Genomic DNA, 13,641 nt, shown 5'->3' on the forward strand with positions numbered 1-13,641 from the left:
CTTAAATGAATATTGCTTTTGCACTGGAAACAAGTTTTTTATTTTGAGTGCAAAATAACGTTCTTAGTTAAGTTTCACTTATAATCTAGATCACTATTGGCCTTTTAAACCCTGGTACCAGCCAGTTGTTGTATATCTCTTTATCTTAAACCTTTCTGTATCTCTGTGTATATTGTTTGTTATTGTTTGAAAAATGTAACAAAACATTTAAATAAAATAAAAAAAACACTACATTGGGGCCACTCCTTTTCATGGTTTAAACACACCTGCAAGAACTTGTGCAATGCTAAAATGATTAAACACATTAGCACATTTTCTTTTAGTATTACTATGTACCGTTAAGCACACTGTTATAGATAGGGTTGCCGCCACGGCCATGCAGGGCCAGACTGGGACCAAAAAGAGGCCCGGGCATTTTAGGGCAAAGGGGCCCACTCCCCCACCCCCACCAAAAAAAAGAGTAATGACAGACTGACAGATGAGGCGGTGTTCTGTATTGTTCTTCGACTTTGTTATGTTTCCCCACCTCCGGCCACGCCTACAAAATACTTGCAAATACAGTTGTGCACGCATGCGCTCTACAGAACACGATAACAATACAATGGCAATGTGCTCACTGCCACAGTCGGCAAATATTACAGAATTGGTACCTCCACAATTTTGGCACTAGCTGGGGGCATACAAATAATAGTGGTAAAAAAAAGGATTCATAGTCAATATCATTAAAAAAGGATTTGTACGAGTTTCATAATAGAAATAGTTACAAACACTCTGGAGACATCCAAATACCACTGGCAAAAAAGGCTTCATAGTCACTATCATCATGAAAGGGAATGTTTGTAATTATTTATATAATTTTTTTTTTATGAAAAACGTTCACTCATTTACTCAAACAAATCCATACAATAATAGTAACTATGAAGCCTTTTTTTGCCAGTGGTATTTAGATGTCTCCAGAGTGTTTGTAACTATTTATATTATGAAAATCGTACAAATTCTTTCAATGATATTGACTATGTATTATTTGTATGCCCACAGCTACTGCCAAAATTGTGGACATACCACTTCTGTAATATTTGCCGACTGCGGCAGTGAGCGCATGCGTGCTCTTTAGTGTAATTTGAAATGTTATTGTTATCGTGTTCTGTAGAGCGCATGCGTGCACAACTGTCTTTGCAAGTATTTGTAAGTATTGTGTAGGCGTGTCCGGAGGTAGGGAAACGTAACAAAGTCGGCGAATAATACAGAACACCGGTAATTGTTAAAGAGACTGTAGGCACTGGTAATAAAATGATTAGCAGTCAAGTTCAACTTATCAGAGTACATAGTAAGATAGAAACAGCAAAAAAAACTTGTTTCCAATCCTGTGTTAATGCTTATGCACACCCTCACACACATTCACACCCTCACACACATGCTTATGCACACACACATGCACACCCTCACACACATGCTTATGCACACCCTCACACACATGCACACCCTCACACACATGCACACCAACACACATATGCTTATTCACACCCTCACACACATGCACACTCTCATACACATGCTTATGCACACACACATGCACTCTCTCATACACATGCTTATGCACACACACACATGCACTCTCTCATACACATGCTTATGCACACACATAAACATTTTCACAGACATGCTTATGTACACATACACACACACATTCTCATAGACATACTTAAGCACACACACATGCACATATACTTAAACACAAAATAGAGGTTATAGCTGGCTCAGGATATTTGGCCATTATGCATACTTTATTGTACTTGTGTCGTATTTCTAGCATCAGCATCAAACAAACTGGGTACCTACCAGAATCAAGCTGTCTGTTATTGATACTGAAATTGCGAGTTATTTTCCCCATGGAATCTACATAAAGCAGTCAATGCTTTATATAGATAGTGCAAATACATGATTATATGTGTCAGGCTTTTGTTTTTTTTTAAATAAAGGATTTATTTGTTCTATGTGTTATTGACAGCTTTACATGGATAACAAGACGGAAGTAAGTAGTGCTGATTGGCTGCTCTGCTGAAGTATGGCTTGACCTGACAAAGCAAGAAAAGTTAAGTGGGGGAACAGAAAAAGTCTAGGAGTAAAAGCTAAGCAGTTTGGCAGTAAAACAATAGCCATAAAAAAATCAAATCTTCATCAAAATGTCTGACAATTTAGGAAATCATGTGTACAATAGCTTCATACAATTTATAGCAATTCATTTAAATATATATCATATAAAGTAATTTACCAATAACTCAGAGTTTAATGTTAAACAAAGTATATTATGTGATAACATAATTTATGCTTACCTGATAAATTCCTTTCTTCTGTTGTGTGATCAGTCCACGGGTCATCATTACTTCTGGGATATAACTCCTCCCCAACAGGAAATGCAAGAGGATTCACCCAGCAGAGCTGCATATAGCTCCTCCCCTCTACGTCAGTCCCAGTCATTCGACCAAGAATCAACGAGAAAGGAGTAACCAAGGGTGAAGTGGTGACTGGAGTATAATTTAAAAGATATTTACCTGCCTTAAAACAGGGCGGGCCGTGGACTGATCACACAACAGAAGAAAGGAATTTATCAGGTAAGCATAAATTATGTTTTCTTCTGTTATGTGTGATCAGTCCACGGGTCATCATTACTTCTGGGATACCAATACCAAAGCAAAAGTACACGGATGACGGGAGGGATAGGCAGGCTCATTATATAGAAGGAACCACTGCCTGAAGAACCTTTCTCCCAAAAATAGCCTCCGAAGAAGCAAAAGTGTCAAATTTGTAAAATTTGGAAAAAGTATGAAGCGAAGACCAAGTTGCAGCCTTGCAAATCTGTTCAACAGAGGCCTCATTCTTAAAGGCCCAAGTGGAAGCCACAGCTCTAGTGGAGTGAGCTGTAATTCTTTCAGGAGGCTGCTGTCCAGCAGTCTCATAGGCTAAACGTATTATGCTACGAAGCCAAAAAGAGAGAGAGGTAGCAGAAGCTTTTTGACCTCTCCTCTGTCCAGAGTAAACGACAAACAAGGAAGAAGTTTGGCGAAAATCTTTAGTTGCCTGCAAGTAGAACTTGAGGGCACGAACTACATCCAGATTGTGTAGAAGACGTTCCTTCTTTGAAGAAGGATTTGGACACAAGGATGGTACAACAATCTCTTGATTGATGTTCCTGTTAGTGACTACCTTAGGTAAGAACCCAGGTTTAGTACGCAGAACTACCTTGTCTGAGTGAAAAATCAGATAAGGGGAATCACAATGTAAGGCTGATAACTCAGAGACTCTTCGAGCCGAGGAAATAGCCATTAAAAACAGAACTTTCCAAGATAACATTTTTATGTCAATGGAATGAAGGGGTTCAAACGGAACACCCTGTAAAACGTTAAGAACTAAGTTTAAACTCCATGGTGGAGCAACAGCTTTAAATACAGGCTTGATCCTAGCTAAAGCCTGACAAAAGGACTGGACGTCTGGATTTTCTGACAGACGTCTGTGTAACAAGATGGACAGAGCTGAAATCTGTCCCTTTAATGAACTAGCTGATAAACCCTTTTCTAAACCTTCTTGTAGAAAAGACAATATCCTAGCGATCCTAACCTTACTCCAGGAGTAACCTTTGGATTCGCACCAGTATAGGTATTTCCGCCATATTTTATGGTAAATCCTTCTGGTAACAGGCTTCCTAGCCTGAATCAGGGTATCAATAACCGACTCAGAAAAACCACGTTTTGATAAAATCAAGCGTTCAATTTCCAAGCAGTCAGCTTCAGAGAAGTTAGATTTTGATGTTTGAATGGACCCTGTATCAGAAGGTCCTGTCTTAGAGGTAGAGACCAAGGCGGACAGGATGACATGTCCACCAGATCTGCATACCAAGTCCTGCGTGGCCATGCAGGTGCTATTAGAATTACTGATGCTCTCTCCTGTTTGATTTTGGCAATCAATCGAGGAAGCAGCGGGAAGGGTGGAAACACATAAGCCATCCCGAAGTTCCAAGGTGCTGTCAAAGCATCTATCAGAACTGCTCCCGGATCCCTGGATCTGGACCCGTAGCGAGGAAGTTTGGCGTTCTGGCGAGACGCCATGAGATCTATCTCTGGTTTGCCCCAACGTCGAAGTATTTGGGCAAAGACCTCCGGATGAAGTTCCCACTCCCCCGGATGAAAAGTCTGGCGACTCAAGAAATCCGCCTCCCAGTTCTCCACTCCCGGGATGTGGATTGCTGACAGGTGGCAAGAGTGAGACTCTGCCCAGCGAATTATCTTTGATACTTCCATCATTGCTAGGGAGCTTCTTGTCCCTCCCTGATGGTTGATGTAAGCTACAGTCGTGATGTTGTCCGACTGAAACCTGATGAACCCCCGAGTTGTTAACTGGGGCCAAGCCAGAAGGGCATTGAGAACTGCTCTCAATTCCAGAATGTTTATTGGAAGGAGACTCTCCTCCTGATTCCATAGTCCCTGAGCCTTCAGAGAATTCCAGACAGCGCCCCAACCTAGTAGGCTGGCGTCTGTTGTTACAATTGTCCAGTCTGGCCTGCTGAATGGCATCCCCCTGGACAAGTGTGGCCGATGAAGCCACCATAGAAGAGAATTTCTGGTCTCTTGATTCAGATTCAGAGTAGGGGACAAATCTGAGTAATCCCCATTCCACTGACTTAGCATGCATAATTGCAGCGGTCTGAGGTGTAGGCGTGCAAAAGGTACTATGTCCATTGCCGCTACCATTAAGCCGATCACCTCCATGCATTGAGCTACTGACGGGTGTTGAATGGAATGAAGGACGCGGCATGCATTTTGAAGCTTTGTTAACCTGTCTTCTGTCAGGTAAATCTTCATTTCTACAGAATCTATAAGAGTCCCCAAGAATGGAACTCTTGTGAGAGGAAAAAGAGAACTCTTCTTTTCGTTCACCTTCCATCCATGCGACCTTAGAAATGCCAGAACTAACTCTGTATGAGACTTGGCAGTTTGAAAGCTTGAAGCTTGTATTAGAATGTCGTCTAGGTACGGAGCTACCGAAATCCCTCGCGGTCTTAGTACCGCTAGAAGGGCACCCAGAACCTTTGTGAAGATTCTTGGAGCCGTAGCCAGTCCGAATGGAAGAGCTACAAACTGGTAGTGCCTGTCTAAGAAGGCAAACCTTAGGTACCGGTGATGATCTTTGTGGATCGGTATGTGAAGGTAAGCATCCTTTAAATCCACTGTGGTCATGTACTGACCCTCTTGGATCATGGGTAAGATTGTCCGAATAGTTTCCATTTTGAACGATGGAACTCTTAGGAATTTGTTTAGAATCTTTAAATCTAAGATTGGCCTGAAAGTTCCCTCTTTTTTGGGAACCACAAACAGGTTTGAGTAGAACCCTTGTCCTTGTTCCGACCGTGGAACCGGATGGATCACTCCCATTAATAACAGATCTTGTACGCAGCGTAGAAACGCTTCTTTCTTTATCTGGTTTGTTGACAACCTTGACAGATGAAATCTCCCTCTTGGGGGAGATAATTTGAAGTCTAGAAGGTATCCCTGAGATATGATCTCTAGAGCCCAGGGATCCTGAACATCTCTTGCCCAGGCCTGGGCAAAGAGAGAGAGTCTGCCCCCCACTAGATCCGGTCCCGGATCGGGGGCTCTCGGTTCATGCTGTCTTTGGGGCAGCAGCAGGTTTCCTGGCCTGCTTGCTCTTGTTCCAGGACTGGTTAGGCTTCCAGCCTTGCCTGTAACGAGCAACAGCTCCTTCCTGTTTTGGTGCAGTGGAGGTTGATGCTGCTCCTGTTTTGAAATTCCGAAAGGGACGAAAATTAGACTGTCTAGCCTTAGCTTTGGCTTTGTCTTGAGGTAGGGAGTGGCCCTTACCACCTGTAATGTCAGCGATAATTTCTTTCAAACCGGGCCCAAATAAAGACTGCCCCTTGAAAGGTATATTAAGTAATTTGGACTTAGAAGTCACATCAGCTGACCAGGATTTTAGCCACAGCGCCCTACGTGCCTGTATGGCGAATCCTGAGTTCTTAGCCGTGAGTTTAGTTAAATGTACTACGGCCTCCGAAATGAAAGAATTAGCTAGTTTAAGGACTCTAAGCCTGTCCGTAATGTCGTCTAGCGTAGATGAACTAAGGTTCTCTTCCAGCGACTCAATCCAAAATGCTGCCGCAGCCGTAATCGGCGCGATACATGCAAGGGGTTGTAATATAAAACCTTGTTGAACAAACATTTTCTTAAGGTAACCCTCTAACTTTTTATCCATTGGATCTGAAAAAGCACAGCTATCCTCCACCGGGATAGTGGTACGCTTAGCTAAAGTAGAAACTGCTCCCTCCACCTTGGGGACCGTCTGCCATAAGTCCCTAGTGGTGGCGTCTATTGGGAACATCTTTCTAAATATTGGAGGGGGTGAGAACGGCACACCGGGTCTATCCCACTCCTTAGTAACAATTTCAGTTAGTCTCTTAGGTATAGGAAAAACGTCAGTACTCGCCGGTACCGCAAAGTATTTATCCAACCTACACAGTTTCTCTGGTATTGCAACGGTGTTACAATCGTTAAGAGCTGCTAAAACCTCCCCTAGTAATACACGGAGGTTCTCCAATTTAAATTTAAAATTTGAAATATCTGAGTCCAATTTGTTTGGATCAGAACCGTCACCCACAGAATGAAGCTCTCCGTCCTCATGCTCTGCGAGCTGTGACGCAGTATCAGACATGGCCCTAGCATTGTCAGCGCACTCTGTTCTCACCCCAGAGTGATCACGCTTGCCTCTTAGTTCTGGTAATTTAGACAAAACTTCAGTCATAACAGTAGCCATATCTTGTAATGTTATCTGTAATGGCCGCCCAGATGTACTAGGCGCCATAATATCACGCACCTCCCGGGCGGGAGATGCAGGTACTGCCGCGTGAGGCGAGTTAGTCGGCATAACTCTCCCCTCGCTGTTTGGTGAAATTTGTTCACATTGTACAGATTGACTTTTATTTAAAGTAGCATCAATACAGTTAGTACATAAATTTCTATTGGGCTCCACCTTGGCATTGGAACAAATGACACAGATATCTTCCTCTGAGTCAGACATGTTTAACACACTAGCAAAAAAACTTACAACTTGGTTATAATCTTTTTTAGCAAAAAAATACTGTGCCTCAAAGAGGTACTAAACGATTAAATAACAGTTGAAATAATGAACTGAAAAACAGTTATAGCATCAAACTTTAAAACAACACCACTCTTAGCAAAGGTTTGTTCCCATTAGTAAAATAACAATAATTAAATTTGACATAAAAAGTACAAAGCAACGTTTTTATGCACAGTCACTATAAGAATTCTCACAGCTCTGCTGAGAGAAGTTACCTCCCTTCAAAGAAGTTTGAAGACCCCTGAGATCTGTCAGAGATGAACCGGATCATGCAGGAAAAATAAAAGTGACTGACTGTAATTTTTTGATGCGTAGTAAAGAGCGCCAAAAACGGCCCCTCCCTCTCCCACACAGCAGTGAAGAGAAACGAAACTGTCACAATTACAAGCAAAAAACTGCCAAGTGGAAAATAATGCCCAAATATCTATTCACACAGTACCTCAGCAATGTAAACGATTCTACATTCCAGCAAAAACGTTTAACATGATAAATAGTTATTAAAAGTATTAGTGACCTTTAGCAGAGTAGTTCCGGTGAAATACCATCCCCAGAATACTGAAGTGTATACATACATGTCATTTTAACGGTATGGCAGGATTTTCTCATCAATTCCATTCAGAAAATAAAAACTGCTACATACCTCAATGCAGATTCATCTGCCCGCTGTCCCCTGATCTGAAGCCTTTACCTCCCTCAGATGGCCGAGAACAGCAATATGATCTTAACTACTCCGGTTAAAATCATAGTAAAAAACTCTGGCAGATTCTTCCTCAAACTCTGCCAGAGAAGTAATAACACGCTCCGGTGCTATTGTAAAATAACAAACTTTTGATTGAAGTCATAAAAAACTAAGTATAATCACCATAGTCCTCTCACACATCCTATCTAGTCGTTGGGTGCAAGAGAATGACTGGGACTGACGTAGAGGGGAGGAGCTATATGCAGCTCTGCTGGGTGAATCCTCTTGCATTTCCTGTTGGGGAGGAGTTATATCCCAGAAGTAATGATGACCCGTGGACTGATCACACATAACAGAAGAAATATATTTAAATTCATTGCTATAAATTATTTGTAGCTATTTGAAGCATATATATACAGTCACACCATGCAAGCAATTAGTACGTCTGTCAGTGTGCCACTTCTTTGTGATTGTGAGGTAGTGTACAAGTTCTAACATACAGTGTCTCACTAATAAACATTACCGTTATCTCCGCTTCTCCAGCAGTTTAAAAAATATTTTTCTGCTGTGATGGAGGAGAGTTTTTGAGACAGTTGTTCAGACAGGGCGACTGTGATAACACACCTGGCTCAAAGCATTTTTAACCCCTGATGCCTGCTGTATTTTTTGTGCATTTTGTTAGCATGAGGAAATGTAAAAAAACAAAACGGCACTTATATTGTCTGTTAACCCCTTAATGACTGCAGCACTTTTCCATTTTCTGTCCGTTTGGGACCAAGGCTATTTTTACATTTCTGCAGTGTTTGTGTTTAGCTGTAATTCTCCTCTTACTCATTTACTGTGCCCACACATATTATATACCGTTTTTCTCGCCATTAAGTGGACTTTCTAAAGATACCATTATTTTCATCATATCTTATAATTAACTATAAAAAAAATTATATAATATGAGGAAAAAATGGAAAAAAACACACTTTTTCTAACTTTGACCCCCAAAATCTGTTACACATCTACAACCACCAAAAAACACCCATGCTAAATAGTTTCTAAATTTTGTCCTGAGTTAAGAAATACCCAATGTTTACATGTTCTTTGCTTTTTTTGCAAGTTATAGGGCCATAAGTACAAGTAGCACTTTGCTATTTCCAAACCCCTTTTTTTTCAAAATTAGCGCTAGTTACATTGGAACACTAATATCTTTCAGGAATCCCTGAATATCCCTTGACATGTGTATATTTTTTTTAGAAGACACCCCAAAGTATTGATCTAGGCCCATTTTGGTATATTTCATGCCACCATTTCACTGCCAAATGCAATCAAATAAAAAAAATTGTTCACTTTTTCACAATTTTGTTCACAAACTTTAGGTTTCTCACTGAAATTATTTACAAACAACTTGTGCAATTATGGCACAAATGGTTGTAAATTCTTCTCTGGGATCCCCTTTGTTCAGAAATAGCAGACATGTATGGCTTTTGTTGTTGCTTTTTGGTAATTAGAAGGGCGCTAAATGACACTGCGCACCACACGTGTATTATGCCCCGCAGTTAAGTGTTAATTAGGGAGCATGTAGGGAGCTTCTAGGGTTAATTTTAGCTTTAGTGTAGTGTAGTAGACAACCCAAAGTATTGATCTAGGCCCATTTTGGTATATTTCATGCCACCATTTCACCGCCAGATGCGATCAAATTAAAAAAAACGTTAAATTTTTCACAATTTTAGGTTTCTCACTGAAATCATTTACAAACAGCTTGTGCAATTATGGCACAAATGGTTGTAAATGCTTCTCTGGGATCCCCTTTGTTCAGAAATAGCAGACATATATGGCTTTGGCGTTGCTTTTTGTTAATTAGAAGGCCACTAAATGCCGATGCACATCACACGTGTATTATGGCTAGCAGTGAAGGGGTTAATTATGTAGCTTGTAGGGAGCTTGCAGGGTTAATTTTAGCTTTAGTGTAGAGCTTAGCCTCCCACCTGAAACATCAGACCCCCTGATCCCTCCCAAACAGCTCTCTTCCCTCCCCCACCCCACAATTGTCCCCGCCATCTTAAGTACTGGCAGAAACTCTGCCAGTACTAAAATAAAAGGTATATTTGTGGGGGGTTTTAGTTTTTTTTTTATAGCATATTTACATATGCTGCTTTGTAGTATCCCCCTTAGCCCCCAACCTCACTGATCCCACACCAAACAGCTCTCTAACCCTGTCCTCTGCCTTAGCGGGCGCCATCTTGGGTACTGGCAGCTGTCTGCCAGTACCCAGTTTAGTAAAAAAAGGATTTTTTTTTAAAAAAAATCCCCTTTTCTGTAGTGTAGCTGTCCCCCAACCTCCCACCAGTTGCAGATCACTTAGAAACTTTATGGAACATTTTTCTTTTCATATTTATTATAGCTATTTTCAGATTTTTTTTCTGTAGTGTAGCGGTTCCCTCCCGCTCCCGCCCCGTGCACGCTCCCGCCGCCCCCCGTGCACATGCGCGCCCCCCGTCGCTCCCGCCCCCGATCCCGCCCCCTGCACATTACACGGCGCATCGATGACCCCCCACCCGCCTCCCAAGTCCGCTCCCACCCACCCACCAACGATACCGGCCATCGATGTCTGGTGCAGAGAGGGCCACAGAGTGGCTCTCTCTGCATCGGATGGCCATTTAAGGTTATTGCAGGATGCCTCCATATCGAGGCATCACTGCAATAACCGGAAAGCAGCTGGAAGCGAGCAGGATCGCTTCCAGCTGCTTTACACACCGAGGACGTGCAGGGTACGTCCTCAGGCGTTAACTGCCTTTTTTTTGAGGACGTACCCTGCACGTCCTCGGTCGTTAAGGGGTTAAACTTCCTGTAAACATTTAATCTTACTCTGTTCATGCTCGCCCCCCCCCCCCCCCACCCTGCATAGTCTGGTTAAGGTTTGCTGGCTTGAGCTTTATACATGCTAGCTATTTATTTTATTAATTTGACTTGTTGGGGACAGCAGCCTCTGATGTTCCTACTACGCCAAAGCAGCAGTGCACAGCACAGGTTCACTGATATTACAGGACATCTGTACAGTGCGGGTGAGCTTAGTGGTCCATATATTTTTTGCCTCAACTGCCGACTCCAATCAATCCCCATGTTTTTAATTTATTGCAGACACAGCTGCTCTATCTTGGAGCTCTATGTGGACCCCCCAGTCCACAGCCTGGTGCAGTGGCGCCTGTTGCACCGGTGTTCTGTCGAGAACTCCAATTCCTCGAAAACTCCAATCTGACGTCACTTCCAGTGACTTCTATTTTTACTATCTGTTTTTGCCTCTGTCTGGAGTGCGCACCACCGATCCTCTGGCATACCCCCCAAGTAAACCTTGGGGAATGAGGTTCGCCCCCCTTGAACCCCCCAGGCGGAGGCAAACTAGATAGTGAAGATAGGCAATTACAGTGCCCATCCGATTGGTTGTGAATCCTGTCACTCACTGAGACACGGACCAATCAGATGTATGGAATCACCGGTGACGTCAGATTGGAGTTTTCAATGTATTGGAGTTCTTGATAGAACACCGGCAGTAAGTCCTTAGTCCGCCCCTGCTCCTACTCAAAGATCTGACAGTTTGTGTCACGTGTAAGTGAGTGATGTGTAGTGCGGCTGTGTGCCGTTTCCTTGTGTATCACTCAGTTAGGCCGTAACCACCAGATAGTGTTCGTCTGCCGACCATCCGGCTCGGCCCCCGAGTACTATTTGGCTGCTAGCAATTGGCAAAACAGGGTCAGACATTTGCAAATTGGCATTTGGCAATTAGAATTTATTGCACAATGAGCATAGCATGATCTGTGTCCCATGCAACCCCTACAGTTATGCCCCACTAAGAGACACAGTGAAAGGCATTGACTTGGTGTGTGTGGTAATGGTGGGCGGGGCTAGGGTAGCCAGCGGTCCACCGGGCATTTGCCCGGTATGCCCTATGGTGAATCTGGGACTGCAGCCATCTTTTCCTGGACTCGTATGAGTTACACACGCTGCAGGATGTGCAGAGGGAAACATGCATTGTGCTGCTGGGAAGCACAAAAATAGTGACCCTGGACAGAACTATTCATGTTCCTCCCTGCACGCCCCCTAGGCATGTGTAACTCATAAGCTTCTAGGAAAACATGGCCGTGGTGGCAACCCTAGTTATAGAAGATGTAGTAGGAGAATAAATAACAAAAATCGTATGTATTGGGGAATTAGTAATAGGGATCCATATATCAGGTATAGCAACAGTAGGATTAGTAACATTTTGGTTTCCTTTTATAATGTCGGTTATTCATGTACTTGACTATCATGAGAATGTGTGATGTGGTTGGCATATTATACTCTGTGATTGCATCTTGTGTATAAGGAGTATCATGTACACAGACAATTATGATTGTTGCATGGGGGGGTGCTACAGATACACTGTATAAGCATTTTACAAAATGTAAAGGCAACAGTAGTGTAAAAAAAACATTGCATAAGACACAAATAATAGCACAAGACATAGAATCCAATCCCAAAGAAAGTAATAGCTGTTAATATTATTTGTGAGATGTTGCTACATTTTTTACAGCATATGAGCTACAGCTGGTTGCCATCACATGACAAGTACAAATCTATTAGTTGTAATTGCTAATCATATTGTTATGGACTTTATTTATGCAATAAAGAGCAGTTAAACCCTTAATATGTTATCCTCTGCTGATTTGTACTTGTTACTGTGCTGTTTGTACTGAGGTTTGTAAAACACAGATGACAGATTCTAGCAACATAAAATCATTTGGTATCTAACTTACCAGGCATCAACTTCTGTCAAGGTTCTGCAGGTCATTAAAGAAGAAAGTAGTGCAATAAGTCCATCTTCCAATATGCTATTCCTGCCCAACCTAGAAAAGTAAAGTAAACAAAACTGCTGTGTTAATACAGATGATTAGCACTGGGTGTATCACATTCCTGTCAGCCTTTTGATAATACAAGTATACACACTGATTGCCTTATGATCATTAATGTAATTTGTTACACATCCATAGTAACAATCAGCTTTTAAGAACTGCACTGCATTTTTTAGCATCGAACCCTGTAATTTTTTTTAACACAAATCATCAGCAGTTCAGGGATACACCCTACGAAAAGCCTGATTGAATTCATGTTCATTGTCTCCTTGCTAATGGCAGCTTGGGAAAGATGTAGATGAGCTTGCGCTATGATATAAGCAATCAGACCAGAATGTTGCAGGGTTAGGTACATTTCACCATACTTAAAGGGATAGTCTAGTCGAAATTAAATCTTCATGATTCCAATAGGCAAAACTGCTGTTGATAACACAATCGTGTTCAACTCTAAGGGGCGCAAAAAAATAAAAAAATAAAAATAGATATATGTGTATATATAGGTCAAGATTGTTAAAATTAAACAATATGACATTAAGTGATAAACATAAAATAATAACAAAAATAATAAAAAAAACATAAGTGATCAAACTCAAGAACAAAGTCTTATCTAAGTCCATAAGGGGACTATCTGTATGGTCACATGGGATTGAGTGTCCCACATGGAGTGAGTGTGTTCAGGATCTTGAATCAGGTCTGCTCCTCTCCAGGCAATAACGAAACCAAGATAGAGAATCTGTGAAGATAAATCACAAAACAGAGGGCACCTCCTAGTGTAATACTGTGATTGCAGAGAGAAATGCAGATGTCTTGTGATGTTGATACTCACAAAAGTGACAGCACCCTATTGTGCCGAGTCGGGCCTACTGGGATCTCTCAGTGTCCCAGCTCACTGGTCCCTGGCCAGGGATCAAAGGACACAAACTCTCGGTGTCCTCTAAA

The 13,641-nt window shown here is 42.0% G+C and overlaps 1 protein-coding gene across 1 annotated transcript in view; it reads right to left on the bottom strand.

The window, feature by feature from the left end:
- Nucleotides 1-13,641, bottom strand: part of LOC128664100 (protein NLRC5) — a 429,645-nt gene that overhangs the window by 113,224 nt on the left and 302,780 nt on the right. Inside the window, exon 26 of the mRNA XM_053718792.1 lies at nt 12,607-12,696. Within this exon, the coding sequence (XP_053574767.1) occupies nt 12,607-12,696 (90 nt within the window). The remainder of the gene's footprint in view (nt 1-12,606; nt 12,697-13,641) is intronic.

Source organism: Bombina bombina, chromosome 1, assembly GCF_027579735.1.
Source record: "Bombina bombina isolate aBomBom1 chromosome 1, aBomBom1.pri, whole genome shotgun sequence".
NCBI lineage: Eukaryota > Metazoa > Chordata > Amphibia > Anura > Bombinatoridae > Bombina > Bombina bombina.